This window comes from Vulpes vulpes, chromosome 13, assembly GCF_048418805.1.
Source record: "Vulpes vulpes isolate BD-2025 chromosome 13, VulVul3, whole genome shotgun sequence".
NCBI classification, from domain to species: Eukaryota; Metazoa; Chordata; class Mammalia; order Carnivora; family Canidae; genus Vulpes; species Vulpes vulpes.
The window spans coordinates 2,592,780-2,604,978 of NC_132792.1; the positions used below are offsets into that span (position 1 = coordinate 2,592,780).

The 12,199-nt window shown below is 58.4% G+C and overlaps 1 protein-coding gene across 7 annotated transcripts in view; it reads left to right on the forward strand.

Annotated features, from left to right (window-relative positions):
- The window catches only part of TRAPPC9 (trafficking protein particle complex subunit 9), a 541,182-nt gene extending 538,050 nt beyond the window's left edge, over positions 1-3,132 (forward strand). For all 7 annotated transcript variants that reach the window (XM_072733818.1, XM_072733819.1, XM_025985035.2 and 4 more), the window contains 2 exons: positions 1,580-1,800; positions 2,408-3,132. In XM_072733818.1, coding sequence (XP_072589919.1) covers positions 1,580-1,800; positions 2,408-2,575 — 389 coding nt within the window. In that variant the 3' untranslated portion in view covers positions 2,576-3,132. The remainder of the gene's footprint in view (positions 1-1,579; positions 1,801-2,407) is intronic.
- The last annotated feature ends 9,067 nt before the right edge of the window (positions 3,133-12,199 follow it).

A 12,199-nucleotide genomic window follows, 5' to 3' on the forward strand; every position in this document is an offset into this window, starting at 1 on the left:
CCGCTCACGTGTGCTCACTCACCCACTCACGCACGTTCACACTCATTCATTCTCTCACACACCCTGACACTGTTTCTCAGGCAGCCACACACATTCGCACGCTCACCCTCACTATGTCCTGCACGAGCTCACGCACACGCTCATGCGTCTCATACCTGCGCTCGCACACTGACCCACGCACTCGCTCCAGTTGTGCAAGGCCAGCTGAAGAGATCGAGCCCTCCCTGAGGACAGCACCTGCCCCGAGGGGAGGGTTTTCCTTGCCCCCCCCCAAAGGCAGGCCACCCCCAACTTCCCTCCACACCTGTGCCTCCGGGACCCCGAGTGAGGACTCGGCCTCCTCGCAGGGGCTCCAGGCCCCCAGCGGCCCCCAGGGCCGTCTCCCCGGCAGTAACCTAGTGTCAGAAGCCGCAGCAGCGAGTAGGGAAGGTCCCCGGTCGGCCTCCCCCACATGCCATGGGTCATGGTGATGACGGGGTCACGCTCAGCCGGCACATGATGACGAATCGTCACCGTGGCTGGGCAGGAGCACTTATGCGGCTCCAGGCAGTGCTCACACGTGAGGACGTGCACACGGGAGTGTCGCTGTCATGTCACTGCTCCCCGGGCCCGTGGACACGGCGAGTAGAGGTCAGTGGAGGCAGGCTGGCGGGGCGCAGGGTTGGCCCCCAAGGCCGCTGCACTCCCAGTGCGGCCTTGGGCCCCCCTCCCTGGGCTCCGTGGCCAGGGCAGCGAGCCGGTGACCTCTCCCTGGCCGTGTTGGTGTCCCAGGCCGCCGGGAGAAACCACCAGGGACTGTGAGCTTCACGCAGCAGGGTTTGCGCCCTCGCGGTTCTGGAGGCTGGAGGGCCAGCTCCGAGGGGTCGGCAGGGCTGTGCTCCCCCCAGAGGCTCCAGGGGAGGCTCCTTCCTGCTCTTCCAGCGGCTCGGGCTCTGGCCTCCCATGTCTGCCTCTGTCATCATGTGGCCTCTCCCCAAGGACTGTGTCCTGCCGTCAGCCTGTCCCAAGGACATGCCTCCAAGCAGGGCCTCCACCCACCCCTCCCGCCATCCTGCTGGGACGTCCTGGTGCGGCTCTTCCCGTCTCCCGGCCCCCCACCCCGTCCCTCTGCCCCCCAGCCCCCACTCTGGTCCCGGGCTCAGGCCTCTCCTCTGGGGTGCCCCAGGATGGCCCAGCCCTCCCTGGGGGAATCCACAGGAGTGCATGTGGCAGAGGCCCGGCCAGGTCCTCGGCGCTGCACGGACGGCCCCTGCCGCGTTCTTGCCCCCCCCCCCTCCCACCGTGTCTCCTGGCTTTGCTCTCCTCCTGCGGGAACCCCGGCCGGGCCGCAGCTCAGCCCTCTCAGGCAGGAGCATCTGGGAGACCCCGGGTGAGCCCGGGCCCCTCCAGCAGACCCCTGGATACAGCTCTGGCGCCCGCACATCTGCTCAGCAGGGACTGGGCCACGGCGCCAGCCTGCAGGGAGGGGCGGCTGCCTCGGTGTGGGAAGGAGCGAGGGAGGGAGGGAGGGAGTGGCAGGCTGGTGAGCGAGGCCGCGGGGCAGCGCCCTCGACGGCTTTGTGTCCTGTGCCCCTTGCAGATGTGCTGGTGGACGGACAGCCATGCGACTGTGAGGCCGCGGCCTGCCGGGTGGGCGACCCCGTGCGTCTGGAGGTGCGACTGACCAACCGGAGCCCGCGCAGCGTGGGCCCCTTCGCCCTCACCGTGGCCCCCTTCCAGGACCACCAGAACGGCGTGCACAACTACGACCTGCACGACGCCGTCTCCTTCGTGGGCTCCAGCACATTCTACCTTGATGCGGTGCGTGGCATAGGGTCTGCGAGCCCCAGAGCAGCCCCCGGGGCCACGGTGCCGCTGCCCCCAGCCCTCCCCCCGGGCGGTGGGCTCAGCGGTGGGCAAGCACGGGCCCCTGCACAGACCCTCCTGCCCGCCTCTCCCTGGACCGCACGCGGCTCGCTCCTCTGCGCCCCGCCCTGGCTGTGAACCAGGGTGGCTGGACCCCGCCTCGCAGCTTGGAAGGAGACGGGGCGGGTGCAGGGCGCCTAGGACGGTGTCAGGCCTGCTGCCCTGTGCTGCCGTCAGCGGATCCCGTTCCCACAGTGCTCCCTGCCCCGCGGTGGCTGCATGTGGCCCAGAGGGACCGGTGACGTCCACAGCACGCTCCTCGCGCCCCTGTCACCCAGCCACTCCTCACCCGGCCTGAACCCCCAGACGGCCCGGGGTGGGAGGTGCCGTGCTCCTTCCAAAGCCGGAGGCGGTCTCAGAGAGGGACAGCCGCTTGCCTGGGGAAGCACAGCAGGGAAGCCCTGGAGGGGCCCCCACGCCCACCGTCCAGGCAGGTCGGGGTCTCCTGGAGGCCTTGGGGGTCGCTGCTGCGCTGGGCTGACGTCGCCCCTGTTCCCCACAGGTGCAGCCCGCCGGCCAGTCGGCCTGCCTGGGAGCCCTCCTCTTCCTCTACACCGGCGACTTCTTCCTCCACATCCGGTTCCACCAGGACAGCGCGAGCAAGGACCTGCCGCCCTCCTGGTTCTGCTTGCCCAGCGTGCACGTGCGCGCCCTGGAGGCGCCGGCCTGAGCCCCCTGCCCGCGTCCGGGTCCACGCTCCTGTGGGCGCAGGTGACCCGGCAGCCACGGGGGGCCCGGCCTGGCCCCCACCCCTGCCCCCAGCCCCAGCCCTCGGTCCCCACCCTCCCCGTCCCTCCTCCCGGAAGCGCCCAGACGCAGCAGCCTCACCCCTTCCTGAACTGGCCCCCAGGGCCCCTGCGGGCCTGGCACTGACCAAACCCCCGAGGGAGGCCCCCACCCGGCCCTGCCCCCGGTCCTGTGGCCTGGGGATCACGGCTCACGGGAGGAAGACAAGTCGCGTGCAAGGGAGCCGCCCCTCGGCTGCTGGCAACCCCCAGAGCCGCTCTTCTCCCAAGGCCCAGGCAGGGGAGGTGGCGGCGCTGAGGGGGTCGGTGCCAAGCAGGTCCCTCTGCCCCCCGCAGGCAGACCCCCAGGCTCTGCCGGCTGTTCCGGGCCTGGGGCTGCCTCCAGGCTGGGCTTGGGGTGCCCTGGCCTGCGTGTGTCCGCGTGTCTGTGACAAGCTCTCCAATAAAGGGCCTGCCTTGCTTCCCTGCGGGGCCGCCTGCGTCTGTGTGTCTGCGCGTCTGCTTGCCCGGCGGGGTCGGGGGCCGCCCCACCCATCAGCCCCAGCTCAGGTAGGGGTTCCCGCACACTCGGGACAGCGCACAGACCCCGCCCCCGACACACACGGCCTGTGCCCCCCCAGCCCCTCCTGTGCACATGCTGCTCTTCAGGCCTGGCTCCCCGGCCCCTCAGAACCCGGACCCGAGCCCCGCTCCTCAGCCCCCTCGCGACGGCTCTGGCCATCTGGCCCCTTGCTGTCTCTCGTGAGGTCACACGACATCTGCTTCTCTCTTCCACGCACTCAAAGGCTCAGGAAGATGTCTGGGAGTGACAGCGGGCTCAGGTGGGGCGTCCCTGGCCTGATGGGACAGCCCCTGTGGGGCCGCGAGGGCGGGCTCTCCCCTCGGTCCTCCCCTCCCCTCCTCGCCCGCAGTCCCCTGGCGCCTCCCCTCTGCCCCCACAGCATCTGTCAGTCCGTGTGGCCCACATCACTCCCTGGGCAGGACGCTGGCACCTCCCCGTTTCCACGGGGCTACCTGGGCAGCCCGTAGGGACAGTCGCCAGGCTGCGACTTCAGAGGAGGGTGCCCTGCCCTCACCCTGCAGGGCTGTGATGCCGGGGCGGGGGCACCTCATGCAAGGTGCACAGAGCTTCCCGGGGGCTGTGGTGGCCCCGCGCCCCGAGCTCCTTCACAGCTGCCCTGAGCAGCCCCCTCTCCCAGCGGGAGATGGACGGAGCCTCTCAGCAGAGGCCAAGCCAGGAAGGGTCTTGGTGTGAGTGCCCCCAGCAAACCCAGAGACAGGAACCGAGGCCACCAGCACGTCCCGGAGGAGGAGGGGGCCCCGTGGGGGCGTGAGGAGCAGAGGGAAGGGAAGGAGCACGGGAGGGAGCGTTGGCGTGAGGACAGCTGCCTGGGGTCCCCCCTGGCCTGCGGGCGCCCCAACCCCCGGGAGCTCGTTCCTGCCGCCAGCCGGCCAGGGCGCCGGCAGACCCGCACCCCACGCTTCCTGGGAGGCCGAGCAGCTACCAGCTAGAAGTTTCTAAGGGATCTTGTGGGCGGCGTAGGGAGTGGAGGCTTGCCCAAGGCCCTTTTCTGAGACAGGCTGGGTGTCGTGTAATGAGAATAGATACTCGGTCTCTGCCCCCACTTCCTGACGGGGAGCTCCTACATCCCTGGGGATTTCCGGCCCCTGGGAGTGTCTTTTGTTCTAGTGAGAGAAAGACCCAGAATGATGAGAGGCTTGGAATGCTCAGCCCCACCCGGTCCTCAGGGGGGAAAGGGGCTGGAGGTGAGTGAGTGATAGCTGTGGCCAGAGCCTCCGCCAAATTCCCTAAGCGGTGGGGTGCGGAGAGCTTCCTGGGGGGTGCACCATCCACGTGCTGCGGGGCGGTCACCCCGGCTCGGGGGGACAGACCCTCCACACCTGCCGCCTGCGCCTCTTCATTCGCCTGTATCCCTTGTAACAGTCTCTACCAGGCTGGTAAACCCAAGGGCCCTTTCCTGAGTTCCGTGCGGTGTCCTAGCACATTCTCAAACCTGAGGAGGGGGTCAGAGAACCCCAACGTGTAGCTGGTTGGTTAGACGTAGGGGCGGCCAGGACTTGTGTCTCTGTAGGGGGGGTGGGACTGAGCCCCTCACCCAGCTCCCCAGCAGTTCGGGTCAGAGCTGAGCGGATCTGCAGGGCGCCCCGCCAGGGGCAAAGGTGGGATCGGCTGGGGTGGGAACCCCACACTGGGCGGCCGAAGGCGTGAGTAGAGGACAGGGTCCCTCACTGAGCCGGGAAGGGAGGCGGCCTCTGGCCCCGTCCGTGGCCTCCCGCGGGGCAGTGGGGGCCGTGGGGGCGCGCGGTGCGCTGCTGCCCAGGAGGTCCCCCGCGGCAGGGGCTGCAGCAGGGAAGGCCGAAGCCCTTCGCTCAGGTGCAAGAAATGCTTCCAAGGCCGTGCCCAGCTGTCCGTGGCTCCCCCAGGACGGGGCCGGGTCTGACCGTCCCCCATCCCAGACGCACCGTCCGGGGAGGCGAGGTGGGCAAGCCCGCAGGAGGCCTTGTCCGGGGTCGATCTGGCTCGGCTCCTCCCCTGGGGCACCGGCTGTTAGGATTCAATGAGCGGATCCCGTGTGCCCTGCGTGTGCTCACTACGTGGCCAGTTGGCCCCTTGGCCGGGGTCTGGGAACGTGCCTTGTGGCCCCGGGCAGCAGGAGGTCCCATTTGCGGTGTCCATGCTGCGCACCTGTCCCAGGTGAGTCGCCCGGACCGTGAGGGCCCCACGCAGGGCCCGTGTGAGTCTGTCCTTCCTCTGCTTGTGTCCAGAGACGGAGACGCCTTCGGAGGGAAGCGCAGCAGTTCCCCAGCGGCCGCGGCCGAGCTTGGGGGGCTGCTGGCCCAGCGCGGGGCGAACAGTAAGTAAAGCAGGACAGCGGAAGGGTCTGGTTTTCCTCTGGCCCAGCCTGAGGAGGGAGCCCAGGACCCAACCGGGCTTACCCAGATTAAACCGAGTGTCGAGCTGCAAACAGAGCGGCACCAGCCCCAGCTGGCCCTCTGGGAAGGGGGCGCTGCCGCTCGCTGGGCCCGTGGGCAGGTGCATGGGGGCCATTAGCAGGAGCCGGGCCCAGAGCCCACAGTCACAGCTACGGCGGGGAAACTAGAGGGTGAGTTGGTAGGGGTGGGGGCGGGAGGATCAAGGAAGGCTTCCCGGTAGAGGCGGCATGGGGGTGGACATGAGGAGTTGGAAGGGATCTCTAGGATTGCGGGGAAGGGGGACGGGTGCTAAGCAAAGACCTGGAGGCAGGACAGCAGCCTCCTGAACCCCTGGAGCACGGAGAGCACACCACTCCCCCGGCCCCTGAGGACGGGGCCTGTGAAAAGGTGATGGGTGACCTTGTGGGGACATGGTGGGTGGGGGCTGGGCTCTGTTTGGGCTCAGACGGGGGACAGTGGCCTTGGCCTTGCTGCAGTTCACCGGGGGGAGGATGGAGGAAGGACTTTCAAGCAGGAGGACCAGCATGTGCCAGGAGGCCTGGCACAGACCGGAGGGCAAGGCATGTGGGCAGTTAGTTGAGGGTCGTGCACGCCCCCAGAGCCCGGGGAGGGCGGGGACGGCCCAGGAGGCACGTGGGGGCCCTGGGGCAGGTGGAGCGCCCCCCCACGACGAGCCCCTGGACCCAGGAGACGCCAGGCCGGGAGACAAGGGCTCAGAAGCAGGTGGCTAAAGAGGGGAAGAAGAGGGGCTGTGCCCGGGCGTGGTTATGGCTGGGGCCTGGGGGCCTGGGGGGGCGGGGGGCGGGGGTGTTGGCCACTGCCCACTTCTCCTCCTGTCCCTACACCCTGCCCCGCGAGGCACACCGCGTCCCGGCCTTTTCTTCTCCGTCACCAAGCCTGTGTGCCTGGGGCCTCAGCTGTTGCCGGGCGCTCTGCCCACAGGCCTCACGTGGCCTCTCGTGTCCCCACCTCAGCTCCACATCGCCTCCCGCGGGGGGCCTGTCCTGACCGCCCGGCTCTCCCTGGAGGACGTGGCCCAACCTGGAACGATCTCTGCTGGCCCGTGCATGGTGTGCTCTGTCCTCTGCCAAAACGTGAGCCCCTGGGAAGGCGGCCGGCAGGTGGAGGGCCCCGGGTGGGAATCGGCTGCCAGCTGTCCCCAGCCTGGGGGCAGAGCCCTGAGGCCATGCCGTCTGCAGCTCAAACTTGCTCCGCCTTGCTGGGCGCCTCCACTTCTGCTCCTTGATCTGTAGGTTGGAGATGATGATGCCCCTCAGAGGGGCTTGAGGGTTATGTAGCTAAGGGGCCTGGAGTGGTGCGGGCATGTCTGGGGCCCAACAAACACTTGCGGGTGAAAGAATGAGCATAGCCATTCCCCGGCTGTCGTGGCTCTGCCACCTGTGAGATGTGTGGCCTTGGTGACGCCTCTTTGCCTCCCTTGGCCTCAGTGTCCTGCTCTGAACAATGGGACCTACCCCATGGCAGCCTCCAAATCCGTCACCCAGGAACAAGAGACATGGGGCTCTTTCAAGGATCTCCCGGGTGCTCTGTGTTGTCCGTGGGGTCACTGAGGTCCCGCCTGGGACCCCAAGTTCCATCATGCAAAACACGTTGAGCAAAGCACACACACACAGTCCGTGAAGAGGCCACAGGATGCAGACGGGGGAGTTTGGGCGCAAGGCTGGGCCTGGGTCGTCAGGGCACCCAAGACAAGAAGACCCCAGGCCGCAGGTCTGCTCTCTGTAAAATCCTGAGCCGCGGCCGCCCAAGGACCCCCACCCACCCAGACGGAGAGGCGTGGACTGGGAGTCAGGGGAGAGGAAACAGGACAAAGTGCTGGCTCAGCACCACAGAAGGCAGACGGGTCTCCCCGCAGCAGCCTCTGACCAACAAAAAATTGACGGCAACGAATGACCATTAACGGCGCCCGAATGAATCAACGGCACTTACGGACACGAGGCCAGACGGGCCGATAGTACGTGCACAGACAAGTGTGGCTGTCGTGGGTGACACGTGCACGCAGCCAGCCCCACTCAGGTGCACAACACACACCCCTGCCCCCACCGCAGTCACAAAAAACTTTATTGCTTCCATGCATCAAAAGCCGTCTAGAAAAATCCTTTGAGGAGGTGGCAGGGACACCTGCCTCCCCTAGAATAGTGGCCCCCTTGGGGCCCAAGAGAGGCTTTCAGAATGGGGTGCCGGTTGGGGGCACTTCAGTCCCATTGCACTTGCTTTACAAGTACATGGAGGGTGGGGGAGAGACAGAGGTGGTGGAGGTAAAGGGGCGAGATGATCGAGACCTGGATGGGGAGAGATGACGGAGAGACAGAGATGAGAGAGACGGAGAGATTAAAGCCTCGGAAAGCTCATGCAGAACAGTGTGTGACTCTGACTGGTGCAGATATTGGCAATTGTCGTGCTTCTTGGAATTTTCCCGTATTTTTAGTTCCATAAACAAACAAAAACTTTGCAAGAGTTACCAGAGAAGATACCAAGTGCAATAAAGTCTTGAAGGACGAGGGACAATGTTGTCTTTTTGGAGGAGGGGGTGTTAGAAATAACCCAGGCACCCTGAAAAATGGCCCAGCCAAGCCTGCGCTCCCATGCCCCTGCCCTTTCCGCTGTCAGAATGCCCCCGTCGCCCCCGGGTCAGGGTGAACTGAGTCAGGCCACGTGTACCGGAAGAATCCGAGCTTCATCGTGGGGCCAGCAGGAGCCAGGGAGCCATGTAAAGCAGGGGGTGCTGCTTGTTGGCCTCTCCCTGTCCTGGTTCCTCCAGGTGCCCGTGCCGTTGGCTCCTGGACACTGCGGTCCTACAGCTGGGGGATCTAGAGTCCTCCTCCCTCCCAAGGGCCAGAAGAGGCTGTGCCAGGAATAGGCTGTGTCCTTTTCATTTCACCAGCTGAGCCGGGTTGGTTGTGCCCTCCTGACATTTGTTCCCTTTGGGCAGGACAGGCCTGCCGTGGCCCCGCAATCACCTAGCTGTCATGCTCTGTTGTCCAAAATTCACCAAGCGGAGCAAAGATCCCTAGGAAGATGCCTGAGGACCTGAACCCTGGCTCAGCCTCTTGTCAACTCTGACCTCAGACAAGTTGCTTAAATTAAATCTCTTTTCCTCATCTCTTTTTTCATCTTTCAAGCCTCTCATTTTCATCTCCATAAATGGAGATAAAAATTCTTACTTCGCGGGCACCTTATCCTCCGTGTTCCTACACGTGACGGCAACTCCTCAATCAATCCTGGGTTCCTTCTCCTCTCTTCTCATTGCCTTTCTTTGTTCTACGGGGTACATGTCCAGCCATATACCTGCCATTCCACCATTCTAGGAAGATTGGCACCTGACATCTCTGTTCCCCATTAGTCTACTATGTGGGTTAATTTATTAGGTAACAAGAAATAATATAAGACAGATCTCTCTAACACACATGCTCAAATGAGAAACGGATTGCCTGGCAAAGGCCTGAGCTCTGTAACTTGTCACAATGAGCTCTCTGCATTCAAGCAAAGGCTGGATTTGTGGATGGTTTCAAAGGACCATCCCTGCCAGCCCAGAAAGCGCTGTCATTATGATGCCTTATGAGCCAGCCTGGTCCTAGTAAGCAGAAAAGAGTGATGTGCATGTGGGCACCTGGCTCCTGGGGCTTCTAAACAGTGTCTTAAGGGATTAAGGATCAAAAGAGGGTGTCAACATGATGGGTTAGGGGCCTAGACTAAGACTCTTACTAAAAACAATGATAAATGATGGTAATTATACAAAAAACACATTTGTGAGTGCATCTCTTGGCTGGCAGAGAAGTGAGAGTACTCAGCCCAGTACCTGTGTGTAGGCAAAATCCAGAGGCAAATGATGCACAGATGCCAGCTTTCACTTTGAGGGTTTTTGTCAAAGCGGGAGCATCAGTTTTTGCTGCCTTACAAAATTGAAAGGAGGAAGACAAATCCCTGAGCTCATCAGGTGGGAACTCTAATAGGAGGCTGCTCCTCATTAATTTGGAAGCCCAAAGGATTAGATCTTTATTAAAAGATAAACTGAAAATACCCCCTACTCTACTCAGTAGAAATAAAACTCCCCTGTTTCCACCCTCTGACTCCCACCCAAATTGGCCCTCCTGTGAATCTGCAGTCCCAAGTCATGCTCCCTAAATGCCTTCCTCAAACCTCGAGGCATTCATAAGTTGTCTTTTTTTTAATATAGATTTTTTAAAAGATTTTATTTATTTATTCATGAGAGACACAGAGAGAGAGGCAGAGACACAGGCAGAGAGAGAGAAGCAGGCTCCACGCAGGGAGCCTGATGCAGGACTTGATCCTGGGTCTCCAGGAGCACGCCCTGGGCCGAAGGCAGGCACCAAACCGCTGAGCCATCCAGGGATCCCCACATTCATAAGTTTGAACGTGGTCCTAGACATCTAGCACCCCTTGCCACCACATGGCATCTTACAGAAGTAAACACATCTTCTCTGAAGGAATTCACGTTTGTCCCAAATTTCCGAGTTTCTATAAGGAAAAAGAATAATTCTCTGTTAAAGTTATATCCAAAAGGAAACAGTGGATCAAGCATGAGAGCCAGAAGAAACAAAATCAGCAAACATAAGCTCAAAGAAAGGTATTAGATATTGATTTTATCACGCATAGACTATAAAATAAGTATGCTGAATATGTTATGAGAAATGAGAAAAGATTAAAATGAGCAAAGATCGGGCAGCCTGGGTGGCTCAAGCAGTTTAGTGTCTCCTTCAGCCCAGCGCGTGATCCTGGAGATCTGGGATCGAATCCCATGTCAGGCTCCCTGGATGGAGCCTGATGCTTCTCCTCTGCCTGTGCCTCTGCCTCTCTCTCTCTCTCTCTCTCTCTCTCTCTCGCTCGCTCTGTCTCTCATGAATGAATAATTTTTTTTAATCTCAAAAAAAAGTAAAATGAGCAAAGATCTAGAACATCATAAAATAATCAAATGAAGCTCCTATAACTGAAAAATAGAAGAGCAGATTAAACCCAACTCAGGGGAGAACTAGTGAATGGAAGAGAGAGCTGAACACATTATAAAAAATGCAGCCCACAAGGACTAAAAAGCATCAAAGAGACTTAAGAAAACACAGAGGACAGTGAGAAGCTCTCACATATATCTAATCAGAGTTCCTGGAGGAGAGAGTAAAGAGAATGGAGAAAAGGCAGTATTCAAAGAGATAATGACTGAGAACTTCTCAGAATGATAAAGACCAAAATCCCCATATTTAAGAAGCTCAACAAACTCCAAGTAGCATAACATTTAAAGTACACAATAGGCACATTATAATACAATTTCAAAGACCAGATGCAAAGGGATAATTTAACAGGAGCTAGAAAGACAAGACAAATTACCTTCAAAAAAAGTAGCAATTTGCTTGATAGCTGATTTCTCATCAGCAAAAACAAAGTTCAGATGTCAGTGGAATAATATCTGAGAATGTGCTAAGTAACATGAGTACTTTTCAACAGGTGAGATAACATTTCCTATTAAAAAATAGGGATTTCCACCACCAAAACCTCATTAAAGGAAATTTTAAAGAATGAACTCCAAGCAGAAAGAAATGGATACGGAAAGAAAGAGATGCAAAAAGGAACAATAAAGTGGCACATACATGAGTAATCTAAACAAGCATTTATTGTGTAATAATTATGGATTATGGAGTTAAAACAGTGGAATTAACATATGTAGCAAAATAACACATAAATGTTGGTAAGGGGATGATGAGAATCAAAGTGTTCTAAGGTGCTTCAATTTCAAAGATTTAGGATGAGGGTAAAGATATTGATTAACTTAGACTTAAGCTTTGGTATTTTAATCATGGAAATTTCAATTCTGGGGTAAACATTAGGAAAATGAGAAATACCATGAGCAATTTCTAAACTGGATACTCTAAAAGGAATTTTAAAAACACAATTATTCTATCCAAAAAGAGGCAAAAGGGAAAGAAAAGGGGCCACAAAAATAAATGAAAATGGCAGAACAAATAAAACCACAACAATGGTATTATCCTCATATTATAGTTGGGAAAAATGAGGCACACATCAGTTAAGTAACAGAAGTGGTTATAAAGAAAAGTTATAGAAATAAAGTAATGATATACCCCAGATAAGACTACAAAAAGGAAAAAGATGTACCAGAAAAATACCAATAAAAGCAAATCTAAAGCCAAAGATAAATTATTTCTAGAGATAAAAGCAATGACATCATGATGATAAAAGCGATAACTCATCAGGAAGCTATAATAACTCTAAATATATATGCAACCAATAATCTAGCCTCAAATACATAAAGCACATCTGATAGAACTACAAGAAGTATACAAACATCTCTAAGTGAAAGATCAAGAAGACAAAAAGTATTAAAAATACAGAAAATTTGAAAAATTCAACCAATAAATTTGATTTAACATTTCACTCAACAGCTACAGAGAGACATTTTTATCAAGGACATATGTCAATATTTGCCTTATGGCCCAGTATATAGTTGAAGGACTATTGTCATACATTCTCTGAACCCAATAATGCTTAAGTTAGAAATCAATCTGAAAAAGTTGATTATAAAAGTCTTATGTATTTGGAAATTA